Source organism: Kogia breviceps, chromosome 11 (genome assembly GCF_026419965.1).
Source record: "Kogia breviceps isolate mKogBre1 chromosome 11, mKogBre1 haplotype 1, whole genome shotgun sequence".
Lineage (NCBI taxonomy): Eukaryota > Metazoa > Chordata > Mammalia > Artiodactyla > Physeteridae > Kogia > Kogia breviceps.
Window position 1 is genome coordinate 102,509,144 of NC_081320.1, and position 15,870 is coordinate 102,525,013.

Genomic DNA, 15,870 nt, shown 5'->3' on the forward strand with positions numbered 1-15,870 from the left:
ATCATGTTTCAAAACCCAGCTCTAAACCCCAGACTTCTAAAACCTCTCATCAAGGCAGTTCAGAAATGCTGCCAGGTCGGTGCTTTGTGACCACCTAGAGGGGTGGGATAGGGAGGATGGGAGGGAGACGCAAGAGGGAGGAGATATGGGGATGTATGTATATGTACAGCTGATTCACTTTGTTATACAGCAGAAACTAACACACTATTGTGAAGCAATTATACTCCAGTAAAGATGTTAAGACAAAAGAAAAGAAAAGAAAAGAAAAGCAATGCCGCCAGACTTCAGGAAATCTCCCGGTAACGTGATCTCTGTCCCCTGCTTAGACGTTGGTTTTCCACAAAAGTTAAACAGAACATAATAATTGTTGGAAACTCTTTCAGGAAAATTCAAACCAGTGAAATGGCCTCCCAGGATTTCACCTATATTCCAGAAAGACCACATTCTTGTCTCATAATTTTATCGAAATTCTTCTAAGTTTCCATTTGCTGGAATCTAGCCTCAAGACAAAGATGCTGACAGGCTATGGTGTATTTTATATGCTTCGCTGTATGTTAGGTACCGCTGATGGAGTGCTCCTGACAAGCCAATTAAGGTGATTGAATTGGAAATTCGAGGCGTGCTATTCTTTTCCACCGTTCTCTGGGTTTTCTAATAGTGTAGTGATCTTCAACCCGCACACCCTGAAATGGATTGTTTTGCTTACAATTCCACTCGTCGAGGGAAACGGGAAATCTCGGTGTTGGAAACAGGCGGTTGCATAGCACTTTCTTCACCCTTCCTATCACGATTATCCAAAATCAAACCTCTTGATCAAATAGCTCTGGGGGTGCAAGGGGGTAGTTCCCCAAGAAGAGCTACCCCAGCCTCATATACAGACTCTGGCAGGAGTTACCTTCGTGACACGCCGTCACGTCTGCTCTTTGACACTTTGTGTCATATGCAAGTAAAAATTGCACGTTTTATTTAATATGTGAGAGAAGACTGCTCCTATGTGAACCGATGCGTCTCCTTTGCACAGTGTATTCTTACTACAGAGAGGCTCAGAGCCATTGCCCAAGGGGCCTTGGGCCAACGTGCCCCCTCTCTCAGCAAGCGCCTGCACGGCGGAACATTAGCACCTGTGACAGTGGCTGCAAAAAGAGCCTGAACCCACACAAAGGTCGGGAAACCTTAAAAGGCAGCCGGACCTTAGGGTCCGAGAACAGAGGAAGATCTTCTGTGCTTCTTAGAAAAGTGTGATAACCCTCTCTTCACACGGCCGGCCTTCAACAGAAGCTGCAAAACGCCTGGAAAAAGAGAACGTTTTAAATTGTTCAAATCTAAAAAGCTGAAGAAATATGACATGAAGAGCTTGTCCAGAAATCTCAACAGAAATTCACTTGGAAAATCTGACGACCCTCACAGCCCAAGGATTCAGTTTACACAAGAGATGTTTTCCGTGCGGTTGGAAAGGAATGTGTGGCGAATCCTCGTTAAATGATAAACTGACTCATGATTTCGTTGTTTTACAAATCAGGAGTTTTATGCACTTATCTTGATTATTTTTGTGCATATTCTTATCTTGAGCTCTACCTGACCTTCAACTACGGAAGAATAATTACGTTGGCCACAGACTTGATGGAGACGTCCCGTGTGCCAGGTTTTTTTATATACCCTAACTCAGTCAGTCCTAACCCCTAATTCTGAGAGGTTACCATAAAGACCTGGTCACATGTAAAAAGGTGATGCAGCCTACACCTGAGAAAGGGTGAACCTCGTTTCATTCCGGGCAGTATTTTTTATTATATCCTTGACCTGCTTTTCGGGGTGCATTTGACAAAAAGCAAGACTTTGTTGCTGATGTTCTGGACCCTGTTAGACGCCGGCAGAGAAGCACCTTGGGACCTAAGAGGCTGATCGGGGGTCATGGACGAGAGAGCCATCACTCTGGGGAAGGTCCCCCCGGTCCCCCTGGGTGATGGTGGGAGCCCAGCAAGGGGAGAAGGAAGGCTTGGGCAGGTGCTCAAGACCAGCTCGTCCATGAGGCTCGCTTCACACCTAAGACAGATCCACGGGGAGAAACGATTCAGAAGGAAGGGTTATTAAAGGGGGAATTAAATTGAACACGATGACACATTCCTCCTGATTGCTTTTATGGGGAAACAATGCCGTGGAAGAAATGTGATTCTTTGCAGGAAGATGCTTTACTCTTGCGAATCTTTTTTTTTTTTTTTTTCTATTTCACTAAAAACAGCAGCTAAGACTCAGACCGCCAGTCTCTCTTTGCCTTGTCCTCTCGACTCCTGGGAGGGGAGGAACCCTCCATGCAGGCTCTGCAGCATTCCAGGTTGTCTGGGGCCTTCCGTCCCAGGCGGACTGGACCCCTCTGTCTACAGAGCTGGACAGCGGCCCCCCCAGCTCCCCCAGGGGCCGTGCGAGTGACGGGTGTGGTCGCCCCACAGCTGCATTTGCCAGGTTTCTGTCCTTCCCCCAAGGACGCCCACTTGCGGGAGACCAGTGTCAAACGTCAGAAGCACCGGGCTCTTTCCGACTCTGGCGAGGCCAGGTTGCCAGCAGCCAGCCAAGCGAGCTGGCCTCAAAAATGCCCCCTGTAAACCCTAAGAATCGGCCCTGCAGCCCAGCCAGGGCCCCGGCTGGCGGCCGCACAGCCCCTCTCCCCCAGGCTGCGGCCCAGCCAAGCTTCACACCCTGGCCATTCAGACGAGGGCGCATGCTTATTAGTTAGCTGTCCATCTTCAGAGAGCCTCTGTGGCCACCGCCTCTCATCCTCCCACGGGGCACGGCTACCTCAGCACCCACCAAGTCGGGCTTTCGGTTACCCGTCTGTTATCAGTTTTCCTACCCAAAATCTAGGCTTGGGGAGGGCAGGGACCCTGCTGGCCTCATTTTCAGATATGTCAGCAGGCTCCTTCCCAGAGTGATGGGGGAGAAAGAGAGAGGGGGGAGAGAGACGGAGATGCAGACAGAGACAGAGGATAAACGGAGGAGAGAATTCATGAGCTGCACCGGGTAAATCCACGTCCAGGACAAAGAGGGCTTTGGCTGGAGTCAGAGGGTCACACCCTGAGGCTCTGGTTAATCGTCCCAAGGAGATGGAGCCTTTCAGTATGGGGGGCCTGCGTCCCCCCAGTTGATTTTTTTCTCTTTTTAGATGCCTTAATTGTAAGGAGGGTGGCAGTGGGGATAGAAGACGCACAAACCGTGACTATATTTTTTAATTCAAGAGTATATGCTCTCCCAGCAAATTCGGTTCCAAATCTAGAAAGAGAGACACCTCCAGGCTCTACCTATAGTGTCTCCAGGTGCCGTGTCGCTAAGCGCCCCCCACCCCCCGCCCTTTACAGGCATCGAGAACGACGAGGAGATCAAGCAGCTGGATGCGGAAATCAAGGAGCTGAACGAGTCCAACTCCCAGATGGAGGCCGACATGATCAAGCTCAGAACTCAGGTAACAGTTTCCGAGGCCCTCGATCCAGCCGCCACCTGCGCTCACGCCGGGGAGACGAGGGGTGGCGTCATCGCCTTCTGCGTTGCCCCGTCTTCCCTTTATTTAGTCACCGTTTTTCTCCGTCTTCTGCTGAGATCGTTTCAGTGGCAAGACTTGCTGTGACAGAGGGGCCGCTGGCCCACTAGTTTTCCCTCTTGTGTTGGTATTTTTAATGACACGTGGTTATGAGTAGACGGTCCCGAGGAGCACTGTTCCTGCAGCGGGTGAGCTCTTTGCTCCCGGGGATGCAGAGGCCCTAAGGTCATCACTCAGTAAACAGGGAGCTTGTTCCCCGGGTTCCCAGGGGCCGCTGCTATCCGCGGCCTCACGAGCCGGCTGGGAGGCGAGGGGTGGAGCCTTTATTGAGCACCTACTAGATGCCCCATCCCAGGGGCTTTGGTCCTATAGCCCAGGTGCCCACAGCAGTCCACATAGTAAGTGTCCCCAACTCCCGCTGCACCTGCGATCTGGAGCGGCTCAGCCAGGGCCGCAGAGCCGTGGGCCCAGCGCACCCGGTTTGGCTCTCTGCAGGCCTCCCCCGCCCCGGCCCCGAGGCTCTGGGGGTGGAGAAGCGCTGCAGCCGCTCACAGGTGAGGCCAGGGATTCCTGTCCTGCTCGAACCCACGCCCTCTGCGGCCTGGCCCTGCCCCTCCCCAGCCGTCCCCTCAGGGCATCACAGCCTCACTGGGATTCTTGCCCATGGGCTCAGGGGACAGGGACAGGTCCCTGCTGGTCCCCGTCCCCGCGGGCACAGCCTCTCCAGGGAGGGGCGCCCTCCAGCTACGCCCCCACCACGGTCATCACACGGACTCCGGGGCTACCCTTTCGTGCCCTCGGGCGAATGTGAGGCCGGGGTCCTCCGGCTGGCCGTTCTGTCCACTCGTTCGGACACCAGCCCACCTGCTGACCACGGCCTCACCTCCGGCTGTGAGGCAGCCAAAGGCGGGCCTGAGACAGGCAAGGGTTTTCCTTACCTTTCATCCCAGACCGCAGCGGGAGGGGTGGAGGCCCTGCCGCCGGGCTATCTGGTACCCGTCACCCGCAGCCGGGTCAGCGACTCCAGGAGGGAGAGGACCGCGCTGCTGCCGCGTTTGGTCCGGTGACTGGGGGCGAAGACAGAGCTCTGCAGGCCGCACAGCCCGGCCACACAGGGCACGTGCATGGCCCCCAGAAGGCCCGTAGCACGGCCGCTGGGATAGTTGGGGAGCGACGGTCACCGTGCCCGATAGCCCCGGAGCCCAAGCCCCACAGCTGTCAGAGCCCCACTCTTAGCTGTGTTACCTGAGGGCTCCAGTGAGCCTTCAGTGTGAAACTAGATTCCGATTCTGCTGCTTCCAAGGCACTGAATGGCCCGTCTGACCCGCACGTCTCTCATTTTACAGCTGCAGAAACTGAGGGAGACCAGGGTCCTCGCAGGGTCCCAGGTCCAGAGCCTGGACAGAGTTCACGGTCTCTCCATCGAAGATGCTCAGAACTGGGGGCTTCCCCGGTGGTCCGGTAGTTAGGACTCTGCGCTTACACTGCAGGGGGCAGGGGTTCGATCCCTGGTTGGGGAACTAAGATCCCACAAGGCCCACAGCATGGCCAAAAAAATAAAACAAAATGCTCAGAACGGTATGAAGACTTATATATTTTTTTCATATCATCAAATCAGTGATTGCTAAGCTTTATGTTTGTCTCTTATAAATCTTATCTTTAGCCTGAGCCAGGTCTAGATTTCCTATAAACACTCACACACCATCCTGGCGGCCTCTTCCCTGCACCGCAGGAAGCGAGATGTCCCTCAAACACTTAGTAAGAGGACACGCTGCCAACGGCAGGGAGAGGAGAAAGCTCCCCACCCCCGAGGCGGAGGACCGTAGGCCAAGGCGCGGGGCACAGAGCTAGCTGCGTGCCCTCCCCCTGGCTGTGAGCAGGGAAACCCCACCTGAGACATCAGAGTTTAGAGTTTATGAAGCAGAGATTCGGGTGATTCGGGGCAGCCAGTGGTTACGGTGTGAAGGCGCTAAGGCTGTGAGCTTGGTGCCCGTCTGGCAACTCTGTCTTGTTTCTACGCATCCCTTATGATGCTGGCCTGTGGCTGCCAAGCTGCACAGGTGCAGGGGACCCACAGAGCCCGGCACACGCTCCGTGGCTGCCAGGAGCACCCACACGCGTGTAACCAGCCTTTACTACAGCATCCACGCTGCCTAGTCGCTTCCACGACTGTGTCCCTGCAACCCACGCAGATGGGGGCAGCTCTCCTGCCTGGCCGTGTAGTAAGTGCTGGTCGTCTGGTGGCAGGTGGAGGCCAGAAGGCGCCATGGCAACTGTTAAATTCTCTCTGGAATATTAGAGGAAGGAAGAGCTTCCCAGGAAGCCAGAGTAGACCTTTATCCGACGGAGGGATGCAGATACGTCATACATGGCGGTAGAAACACCTGCCTCGACCCTAAGGAGAGGGCAGTGACGCGCCTCACAAATGAATCAATATTTTAAGACTTATCTGTGCAGAATTAAGTTCAGGCTAAAAGGAAGACGCATTAGCCGCCACCGCACTGCATAAGATACTAATCCAAATAAAAAATCCCATCACACCAGCGGAAAGGCCAGGGTGGGACAAGGACACAGTCATCACGTGATCCTCTATGCACAATGACAAGCAGAACTTTTTAAAAACTTGAGGGCTTCCCTGGTGGTGCAGTGGTCGAGAGTCCGCCTGCTGATGCGGGGGACGCGGGTTCGAGCCCCGGTCCGGGAGGATCCCACATGCCGCGGAGCGGCTGGGCCCGTGAGCCGTGGCCACTGCGCCTGCGCGTCCGGAGCCTGTGCTCCGCAACGGGAGAGGCCACGACAGTGAGAGGCCCGCGTACCGAAAAAAAAAAAAAAAAAAATTGAGTGAAAGTCGACACAGTCCAGGAACCTAGCCCACCCTAACGCGTGGATCCCTTTTCAGAAAGACAAGCCCTTAGAGTCCACTTGTCACGTGCTCAAGTGCGATGACTCGGTGCACACAAGACAGTGACCCTGAGAACGACCCATCCCTTGCGTGGAAGCCTCCTGACTTAAGCAGAGAGCTTCTGCCTCTGCATCAGGGGCCGAGGCCTGTCCCTGTGGGAGCGGGCGCGCGCTCGCCGGGCCGGCTCGTGTTACATGTCCCGCGCATCTGTGCGTTTCAGATCACCACCATGGAGAGCAGCCTCAAGACCATCGAAGAGGAGAACAAGGTGATCGAACAGCAGAACGAGTCCCTGCTCCACGAGCTGGCCAACCTGAGCCAGTCCCTGATCCACAGCCTCGCCAACATCCAGCTCCCGCACATGGTAAGTGAGGCGCCGCGCGGCGCCGGCCGCCGGAGGCCCCGCGCGGCGCGCGTCCCACAGTAGACGCCTTTTCCTTTGCTATTCTCACCCTTCTTCGAACTTCGGTGCTTGCGGTGACCTCCCCCGTACTGTAACGTTAATCGCTAGAGACTCCGGTGGGGCTGAACCAGTAAATCCCCTAAGATTAAGTCGCTCTGAAAAGGCCTTTTAACTATGATAAGGACAGTGGCGTTATGCTATGATACTCTTTTATGCTGATGTGAATATCCTATTAAGAGACTAAAAGTTGCATATGAACTACTATTTAATATCTCGTAGGATCCAATCAATGAACAAAATTTTGATGCATACGTGACTACTTTGACGGACATGTATACAAATCAAGATCGTTATCAGAGCCCAGAAAATAAAGCTCTACTGGAAAATATAAAGCAGGCTGTGAGAGGAATTCAGGTCTGAACAGCTGCTGTAGTGATGGAATCTTGCTTAAAAAAAGGATGCCTCTTGTTTTTTGCTGCTGTAATTTACCAGAAAGTGTTATATATTTATTTCTGTTTGAAACAGTGTTATGCTTACAAGACTTCATAATGATTTTATGTCTTGCTTTAAAGATAGTACCTGCAGAATAGTTTTGGAATACATTCACATTTTTGTACGTTTTCATATAAGCTGACATAGTGTGATATGCCATGTAATGTTTATAGCTGCTAATGTATGCACATTTGAGGGTATATATATTTCTGAAGAGGTAAGCCGATCAAAATAAATAGAGTGTAAATTCTTTTTAATGCTTTAGTGATTAAATGTTTTAGTATTTTGAACAGAAATGGACAAAAAACAAAAACAGCTTTGAATGATCATTTGGTGGTCCTGCAGCCACTTCTTAGATGTTATCATTTTGCCTCATGTTGGAGGATTTTACGGAATTTAAGAAAAACATTTCGTGTGCATATTGTTTCATAGCAAGAATTGGTTGCAAAAAAAAAAAAAAAACAAATGCTTTATTTTTGAACAATGCTTGGAAATATTATGTGATTTTTTTGTTTGTTTGTTTTAGGAGGATGGTGTATGGTGGGGCAATAAATGAGGTTTTTTGCATTCCAAGGAAATGGCATATGGATTAACTGTAAGAAATGAGATAAGTAATTTATTGTAAGACAGCATCAAGCCATGGAAACTTGGCAGAAGATTCAAAGCAGCTTAAACAGCACTTTTTAAACTAACTCCTGAGCATTAATTACATGGTGTGACTATGGGACCTTCAGTTAAGACAGGGGCCTATTAGAGGTGGATGACCCGAAGACTCTTCCTCTTCCATTCTCAGTACCCTTTGGAACAAACTTCTTTTACCTCCCCAAGAGTTCCGTGCCCCTCTGAACTGTCTAACAGAATCTGTGTGCTTTCATTTACGCTCAAAGATCATTTAAGACTATTTATTTCCCCTTCCTTCCACCTTAAAAAGAATTATTCTTACCGTTGTTGTTGCTGTTATGATTTCACGTATGGGGGATGAAGGCACATGATTTGCGAGTCCTCGAGTGACTGCGCTGATCTGTCTGCTGGCCTGCGTGGGCCAGCAGCTCCGAGAAGCGCCCTCACCCCACGCTGACTTTGAATAAGCCCGGGTCCTATTCCGAGTCAGGACGAGTGCGCTCCACCGTCCCGTCCCGTCCGCTGGAGACCGGGTTGACCGTAGAACGTTCGCGTAGCCTTGTTTGCTCTGTCGTGACCTTCTCTAAGAGTGAATGCAATCAGATGTTGAGAGTAACTAAATATACTTCAGCACTTTTTTGCTTTACACTAGATCATCTTAGACTCATTTGCACCCCGGAGATTGATTGCTTTGCCCGACGACTGCACTACGCGATGCATAGACCACTTTCCACAGCCGCCCTCTCCCCTGCTCGCTCCTCCCTGGGACGACGCGTGTCGTGTTTTCCGATTGCCGTTGACTTGATTTACGTGTAACAGCATTCTTCCTTCCGTGTCTTGATGTTATGCAGGAAGTACAAAAGTACTTAAAATTTTGTTATGAAAAAAAAAAAAAAAAGATGGGTTTTGTAAAAATTAAAAAAAAATATTTTTAGCAGAACAGGACTTACAGGGTCATTGTCCCCACACGTGCCAGTCGACTATTTGCACTTACCTTGTCCTATATATCCGTACGGAGGTGTGCAATTCCCGTGTCAGTAGCCTCGTGACACTGACCCTGGAGGAATCTGAGAAGGCCTCCCGGCTGACCCGATGATGCTAAGGGAGATTACAGGGACCTCACAGCAAATACTCTGATACAATACTCAACCTCGGTATATATATATATATATATATATATATATATGTATATATATATATATATGTATAAATATATGTACATCCCAGCGGCACTTTAGACTCTGCTCACTGTACAAAAGCATACAGTTTTCCAGGAGGACTTTAATAATTAGCTGGGAAAAGATTACGTCATGGCTTGGGCTCTGCAGCCCCTTCTCTGGAGAGCCCTTTCTCTGTTGTGTGATTAGTTGTAGCTGCCCTGCTCAGAATTGCCTTTTTGAGAACTGAAGCCAGGTGCTCTGCGTCACCTGCGGCCATATGTCCCATCCAGGGCCCCGGCCTCCTTGCGGGGGGGCCCCCGTCGTTCATATCGGCACATGCATCTCCCCGCCCCGTCGTGTCTGCAGCTTCTTGGCCAATATAGTGATGCTTTTGGTAGAGTAATAGGTAGTATCAGTTTGGGATTCTAATTGTTCTCACCTATGTACAATGGAAAGGGGTTTTAAGCACAAATCTGCTGCTCATCTAACGTTGGTACATAAAATATCAAATCAAAAGTTATCTGTGACTATTATATAAGGATCACAAAAGTGTCACATATTAGAATGCTGACCTTTCATATGGAATTATTGTGAGTCATCAGAGTTTATTTATTATAACTTATTGTTCATATTCATTTCTAAGTTAATTTAAGTAATCATTTATTAAGACAGAATTTTGTATAAATATTTATCGTGCTCTCTGTGGAACTGAAGTTTGATTTATTTTTGTACTACACGGCATGGGTTTGTTGACACTTTAATTTTGCTATAAATGTGTGGAATCACGAGTTGCAGTGATATTCATTTTTAAATTGTGAACTTTGTACAAATTTTGTCATGCTGGATGTTAACACATCTTACTCTAAATAAAAACGGTGTTACCACATTTGTAGCACGATGGGTCTCTCACCGGCTGTGCATCTTCACTGAGGTCTGGAAGTGCTTGGTGTCTGGGGCCCCCAGCGGCACCCCCGGGAACGTTTCTCCCCAACGCCGGACGCTTTTACTGTCACGTCTCTGGAGGTTTAGCTCTCTACTCCGAGGCCCCTGAGAGCAGATGCGAGCAGCTCAGGAGGTGCCTGCACGGAGCTTGTCTGGAAGCCACTCCGCCGCACCTGCCGTCACCCCGCTCGCGCCCCCAAGGTCACGTCACACGCAGGTGTCTCCCCAGAACGGGGACATCCTCGCTGCCCCAGTTATCCCTCTAGATATGACATCGTCATTACGTAACACGCATCCGCGTCCCAAAGTTCCCACTTGAGCCAAGAACGTCCTTTACGGATTTTTCCAGATCTGGTGTCATGAGGGCTCACAGGCTGCTTCCAGTTACCACGTTCCCACCCCTGGTCCCTTCACTGCCCCCCCTGTCTTCCCGGGTCTGCAGGACACAGAGGTTTGAGAGGTGTCCAGGTGGTCAGCTTTGTCTGATGGTTCAGTTCCAAGGAAGACGCTGTGTCTTTCTCAGCACCTCCCATCTGGGGTTCCTGGGGCCACTCGCCCTGTGATTGGTCCCCTGGGAGCATCACCACCATTGTTCCTTCCACACTCTCAGCAAGGCTCGCCCACAACCCTTAAATTACCCTCCAAATAGGATTTAACGACGATGGGATACCCAGCTGCACATCACCTTCGTTAGTAAAAGTAACCCTGTAAAATTCCAAAAGCACTCACCTGTACTAGACACAGTCCCCCAAAATATAAAATTGGAGGAAGAGACCCGCCACACTTCTTGTTAAATCCAAAACAGAGTCTCAGTGGCGTCTTCTGCTGATTCACGGCCATCTGAGCCCCTCTTCCCAGCGAGTGTTGCTGATATTTTATACCTAACAGCTTGGTCAGCTGCATCGGGGCTGACGGAGGGGGACGGTGGAGGGATATGCTTTAGGACCCCGCCCCCTCTGTCTCTCCATACCTTGGGACGCACCCCTGGGAAAAGCCCCGCCTTCAGGATCAAATGTAGTTAAAGCAGACGGTGGCGCGCCAAGGAGCTGCCGGCAGTGACTGAAATCTGTCAACTTGAATGTCGAAAGCCGTTTTGCCCTTGCCTGAGAATTGGAATAAACAGCTTGGAAAGCAGTTTAACAATACTGTCAAAGACCTTATAAAATTCAAATTTTTGACCCAGTAATTCCAGAAGTCCCCCTAAAAACACCAAAGCAATTGTAAATGCATTGAAAGAAGTGAAAACAACCCCAAAAGTCCGATTACAGAGGAAGGTTTGAGCAGCTGACGACAAAGGCACTTTACAGAACACTAGGATGTCCCTAGAAATGCTGGTTGTAAAGCCTCATTAATAAGATGCTTGTGATAAAGCAAGTGAACAGTACAGAAAACAAACTTACAAATACGTTAAGGAGCAGCTGAGTGGTAGCAAGGTTGGGACAAGTTGACCTGTGTTAGGGACTGAGAGACCCGCAGTTCTCACGGTCCAGCCAGCCCCCAAGCCTGCGGAAAGGGGGTCTGTCCAGTTCTGTCCTCGGTCTCCTCCCGGAAGCCCCGTCACCAGGAAGGAAAGTGGTGTCCCTCCTCCTCGGGAGAAACAGGAGAAGCCCTTCCTGACGGCCAGAGCGTCTCAGCTGCCCGATGGCCTAGCCCCTGCACCCTTAATCTGGGGCCACTTCTGCTGCAGAAGACCTGGGTGCACTCAGGGCTCCCATGAGTAGAACTCTCCCTCCACAGCCTGAGCTCCAGTCCGTGTGGACTCCTCAGCAATGCAGAGTAAAGCAGGAGAGCCTTGGGCCTTAAGCAATTCAAAATATACATCATGAAAAACAGACTTCATTCATTGTCTTTTTTCTTTTGCATTTATACAGCCTTAGATCTAGAAGTTTATTCACAAAAACCATCATACAGATTCTCTCCATCTGATCAGATTACGAGCCTTGTTCATTTCCTTCTTTATAGGGTTTTTCTTCCCCAGTTTTCTTGAGGTATAATCAACATAATCAGATCTAAGCATCGTCATCGTGGAGGGTCACGTGACCCCTTATAAAATCAAGAAAAAAATGCTATCTTTAAGGGATTCTCTAGGTGATGCTGGGAGAATGTTGCTCTTTATGGTTGAGCAGGTATTGCTCCCGATGAGGAGGGCTGGTTGACGCCTAACGCAGATGCACAGTCAGGGGAGAGAGGAGGCCAAAAGGTAGAGAACACTTTTTATGTTTAAAATTTTCTTGTCTTGCCATAAAATATGAATTTTACTTCACATTAATATTCACAGGTGTTACTGCTCCCTTGGAGCTGTATCCGCCAGGACCGACCCCCAAAGCACCTCCCTGAAAGCTTGCTCTTTGACTCTCCTTTCTTTCCATCTGGTTCAGCGTCGCTGTGACCGGATCGGTTGATCGCACTAGAAGCGGCCAGACCTCCAGCTTCCTCATTCCCGTCTCGAGTGTTAGAAGAGCTGGAAGTCTCGGCAGTTCACTTGCTTTGTGAATTACATCTTGTCGTTTGCCGTATGGCCAAAAATATTTCCCGGAACCCAATGAAGTGTTGATTCAAAAACGTTCCTAAATACTTTCAGCTTATCTGATGCAAAGCATGAAAGATTAGCTCATGGTCGCATTTTTAAAGTTCTTTTATTCGTGCAGAATGAGGGGAGAATCCTTTCACTTTCCAGAATGAGAAAGCCTTTCTGGATCTCTGGATTGGAAGTCGGGCTCTGAATCTCCATCTGCCTCGTTCTCTGATACATGAAAGGGTTTGGTGTCTTAGCCCCGCCTGAAGCTGCGTCGCCTCCCATCTCTGGCCCTTCCTCTGGCCGCTGTCCCTCATGTGTTACCCAACTGATTTGTATGGACCCCGCTCGGGCCCCAGCCAGCCTCCCTGCCTTCGCAGGAGAGGGCTCTTTCTCCCTTCAGGATGGAGCAGGCAAAACCAAAGTTGAGATCAACACAGCACAAGCTTTATATGGAGAAGAGGAACTAAATTCACAGAAAAGCTGCTCGCCCACCTGGCCAGCGAGATTTACTTTAACCAATAAAGACAAAGGGACGCGGGGTGAGGCTGATGACGGGGAGGTGTATGCATTAGTCACCCGGGGCAAGAGGTGGGGCTTCCCCCCACCCAAGGGAGCGGGGTGCCATCCCCTTTTTATCCTTTTCTTGTCCTTTCTGTCTGATCATGTCCCACCCTGTAGGTGTGTCATTTATATACGAATGTAGTCCAATCAGTGTATAACGAGACACTGGGGCTCTGCTGGAGGTCAGACTCCTCGACGTCTGGGCCCAGCTTGTTCTGAGCCAGGAAGGGGACAGGGCACAACCTTTAAAAGAATGACAGCCACTGAGGACACGACATGAGCCGATTAGAACCAACTACGTCCAAGAGGTGGACCTTGAGCCTCAGGACAAGCTCATTGCAACGTATCAGCTAAATGACACACCCATAGGTGCCATGACAGTTCTGCCCTCGACCATAAAAGGCCAAAAAGTGGGCGGTGGCCCAGTTCCTGGAAATCCCCGCCCCTTCTCCAAAACAGTTGGAATGCTCCTCCCTCTCATTAGCCTATGAAATTACCCAGCCCATAAAAACTAACCACCCCATATTTGGGGGCCTCTAACTTTCTGAGAGGGACTGCATTCTACCCATGGAATGTGTATCTCTCTAAGTAAACCTGCTTTCACTTTACTACGGCTGCTCTTGAATTCTCTCCTGCACAAAGCCAAGGACCCTCACCAGGCAGCCGTGCCCGGGAGACCCAGGACGTGACCTGGAACGTGACCATCCTCTCACACCCCACTCATTTCTGCAGCAGTTCCATCTGCTTTTTTTCTCTCTCTCTCGTTTGTTTGTAGCTTCCTTTCTTGTCTCTGGACCCTTTAACTTAAAGATTTATGTTCACCCTATCTAAAGGTGGGGGTTGACAGGCTTTGAGCAAAGGTCTGGAGCAGCTCCAGAAGCACAGCCTTTGTTCGCAGCATCTCACGTCCCTGGTACAAAACTATGTTTGTGGGGTTGTGAATGAAGAGTGTTGCTGCCGGACTTCCCTGGTGGCACAGTGGTTGAGAGTCCGCCTGCTGATGCAGGGGACACGGGTTCGTGCCCCGGTCTGGAAAGATCCCAACGGCTGGGCCCGTGAGCCGTGGCCGCTGAGCCCGCGCGTCCGGAGCCTGTGCTCTGCAACAGGAGAGGCCACAACAGTGAGAGGCCCGCGTGCCACACACACACACACACACACACACACACACACACACACAAATGTTGCTGGCGTATCAGTAAACAAAGGATGCTGCAGCCATCCCACCACTGAGGCTGCCCCGAAGGTGAGGCCTGAGAGAGGACTCAGGATGGAGGCAAAACGGGCTGCAGCCCCCCTCGCGGTGCCCCCTGTGGGGACTCAGGATGGAAAAGCACAGGACACCGGCCCAGGGTAGCGGAGGTGCGGATCAAAGGGACGATTTCAGTGAGCCCGGACGCTTGCCTCTTCCCATGCAGAGAAGAGCGCTAAATTCCTTAACCTGGGATGTCTGGTTTTCTTTAATGAACAGTCATCTTTTGATGTTCCAACTGCCTGGCCTTTGTGGCAAAACCCCCTGTAGATCCTGGCTCCCCCCGACCTCTAGTGAGCCGCCCCTCAGAGCATCTGAGAGGCTGCGTCCTGGGCTTAAGTCCTCAGCAAGTCCACCCAATAAACCATAACTCCTAGCCCGTTAGTCTCCATCCTGAGTTCCCTCAAGTTTCACCATAAGGGCACGGGGGTAGCTTTAGTGGCTGGATGGCTGTAGCATCCTTTGTTCACTAATATGGCAGTGACATTTTTCGTTGACAAGGGAAATCTCCATTTGTAAGAGGGTCTCCTCTCTGAGCCTGGGGAGAAAGATGATCCCAAATCACCAGAGACCCTCGTCCACGGGGAAGTCCTGACTTAAATCTGCATGGCAACCTTATCTGTTTGCCGTTCTGGGTCCCCTTCCCATAACTGGCCTCCACACTCTTCTTCCTCAGATTTACCTGAAGATGGTACTGAAACCTGAGTTCTAAACCACCTCTTTGAGATGCTCCCTTCCCTGGGTGTCGCTCCTGAGTACAGTAAGCACACCCTTGGATAAACTTTTGATTTTTTTTTCTCTTGTTCATTAGTCTTTTATTACAAGGCCCCCAGCCAAGAACACAGGAGTGAAACAGAGCAGGATCCTGTGGGGCCCTGCCGGGTACAAAAGCCTCTCCTGTCCCCCAGTTCTTTGTAGTGCACCGGGGTAGAACAAAATCTGACTCCATGTTGGATCTGTTTCTTTGACTTTAACCTTTGCTTCTGTTGCTTTTGTTATTATAATCATACATAATGACCTCCCTTGGGGAACCCTGCCCCTCTGCCTGAATGGTAAACTAAAGTGCCTTTGTTCAGCTCACAGGGAAACACCCTGACTGAATGGCTGCAGAAAAGAAGAAATTAACACATTCCCTCCCCGTGGCTGGCGAAGCCAGGAGACATATTACAAGACTTACCTCTTTTTACGTTATAGTCTCACCTCCTCCCCCTCTCTGTTCTATCAGAGAAACTGGTATCCAGCCCCCCCCCCCAATAAGACGGTACTCTAGGACGTTAATCTGCCATCTTCTCGGATGCCCGGCTTTCCAAATAAAGTCACTGTTCCTTGTCTCAACACCTCATCCTCTGATTTATTGGCCTGTTGTGTGGCCAGCAGAGCCAGCTTGGACTCAGTAACAATAGGAAAAAGGCTTCAGCCTCCCAGACCTTCCCTTTGTTCCAAAGGGTAGATTCCAACAGTTACTAATCCAGGAAGGGAGGGGATGCAGAAACACC

General features: G+C 50.5%; 2 protein-coding genes across 27 annotated transcripts in view; both read left to right on the forward strand.

Moving 5' to 3' along the window:
• The window catches only part of MYT1L (myelin transcription factor 1 like), a 405,663-nt gene extending 396,837 nt beyond the window's left edge, over positions 1-8,826 (forward strand). For 10 of the 26 annotated variants that reach the window (XM_067008244.1, XM_067008249.1, XM_067008269.1 and 7 more), the window contains 4 exons: positions 3,348-3,451; positions 6,649-6,792; positions 7,111-7,245; positions 7,850-7,960. In XM_067008244.1, coding sequence (XP_066864345.1) covers positions 3,348-3,451; positions 6,649-6,792; positions 7,111-7,245; positions 7,850-7,879 — 413 coding nt within the window. In that variant the 3' untranslated portion in view covers positions 7,880-7,960. Of the gene's footprint in view, positions 1-3,347; positions 3,452-6,648; positions 6,793-7,110; positions 7,770-7,849 lie in introns of those variants that run through there. The other 16 variants (XM_067008255.1, XM_067008258.1, XM_067008260.1 and 13 more) reach the window with 4 other exon arrangements.
• PXDN (peroxidasin) overlaps positions 1-15,870 on the forward strand; it is a 147,196-nt gene that overhangs the window by 58,488 nt on the left and 72,838 nt on the right. The window lies entirely within an intron of this gene.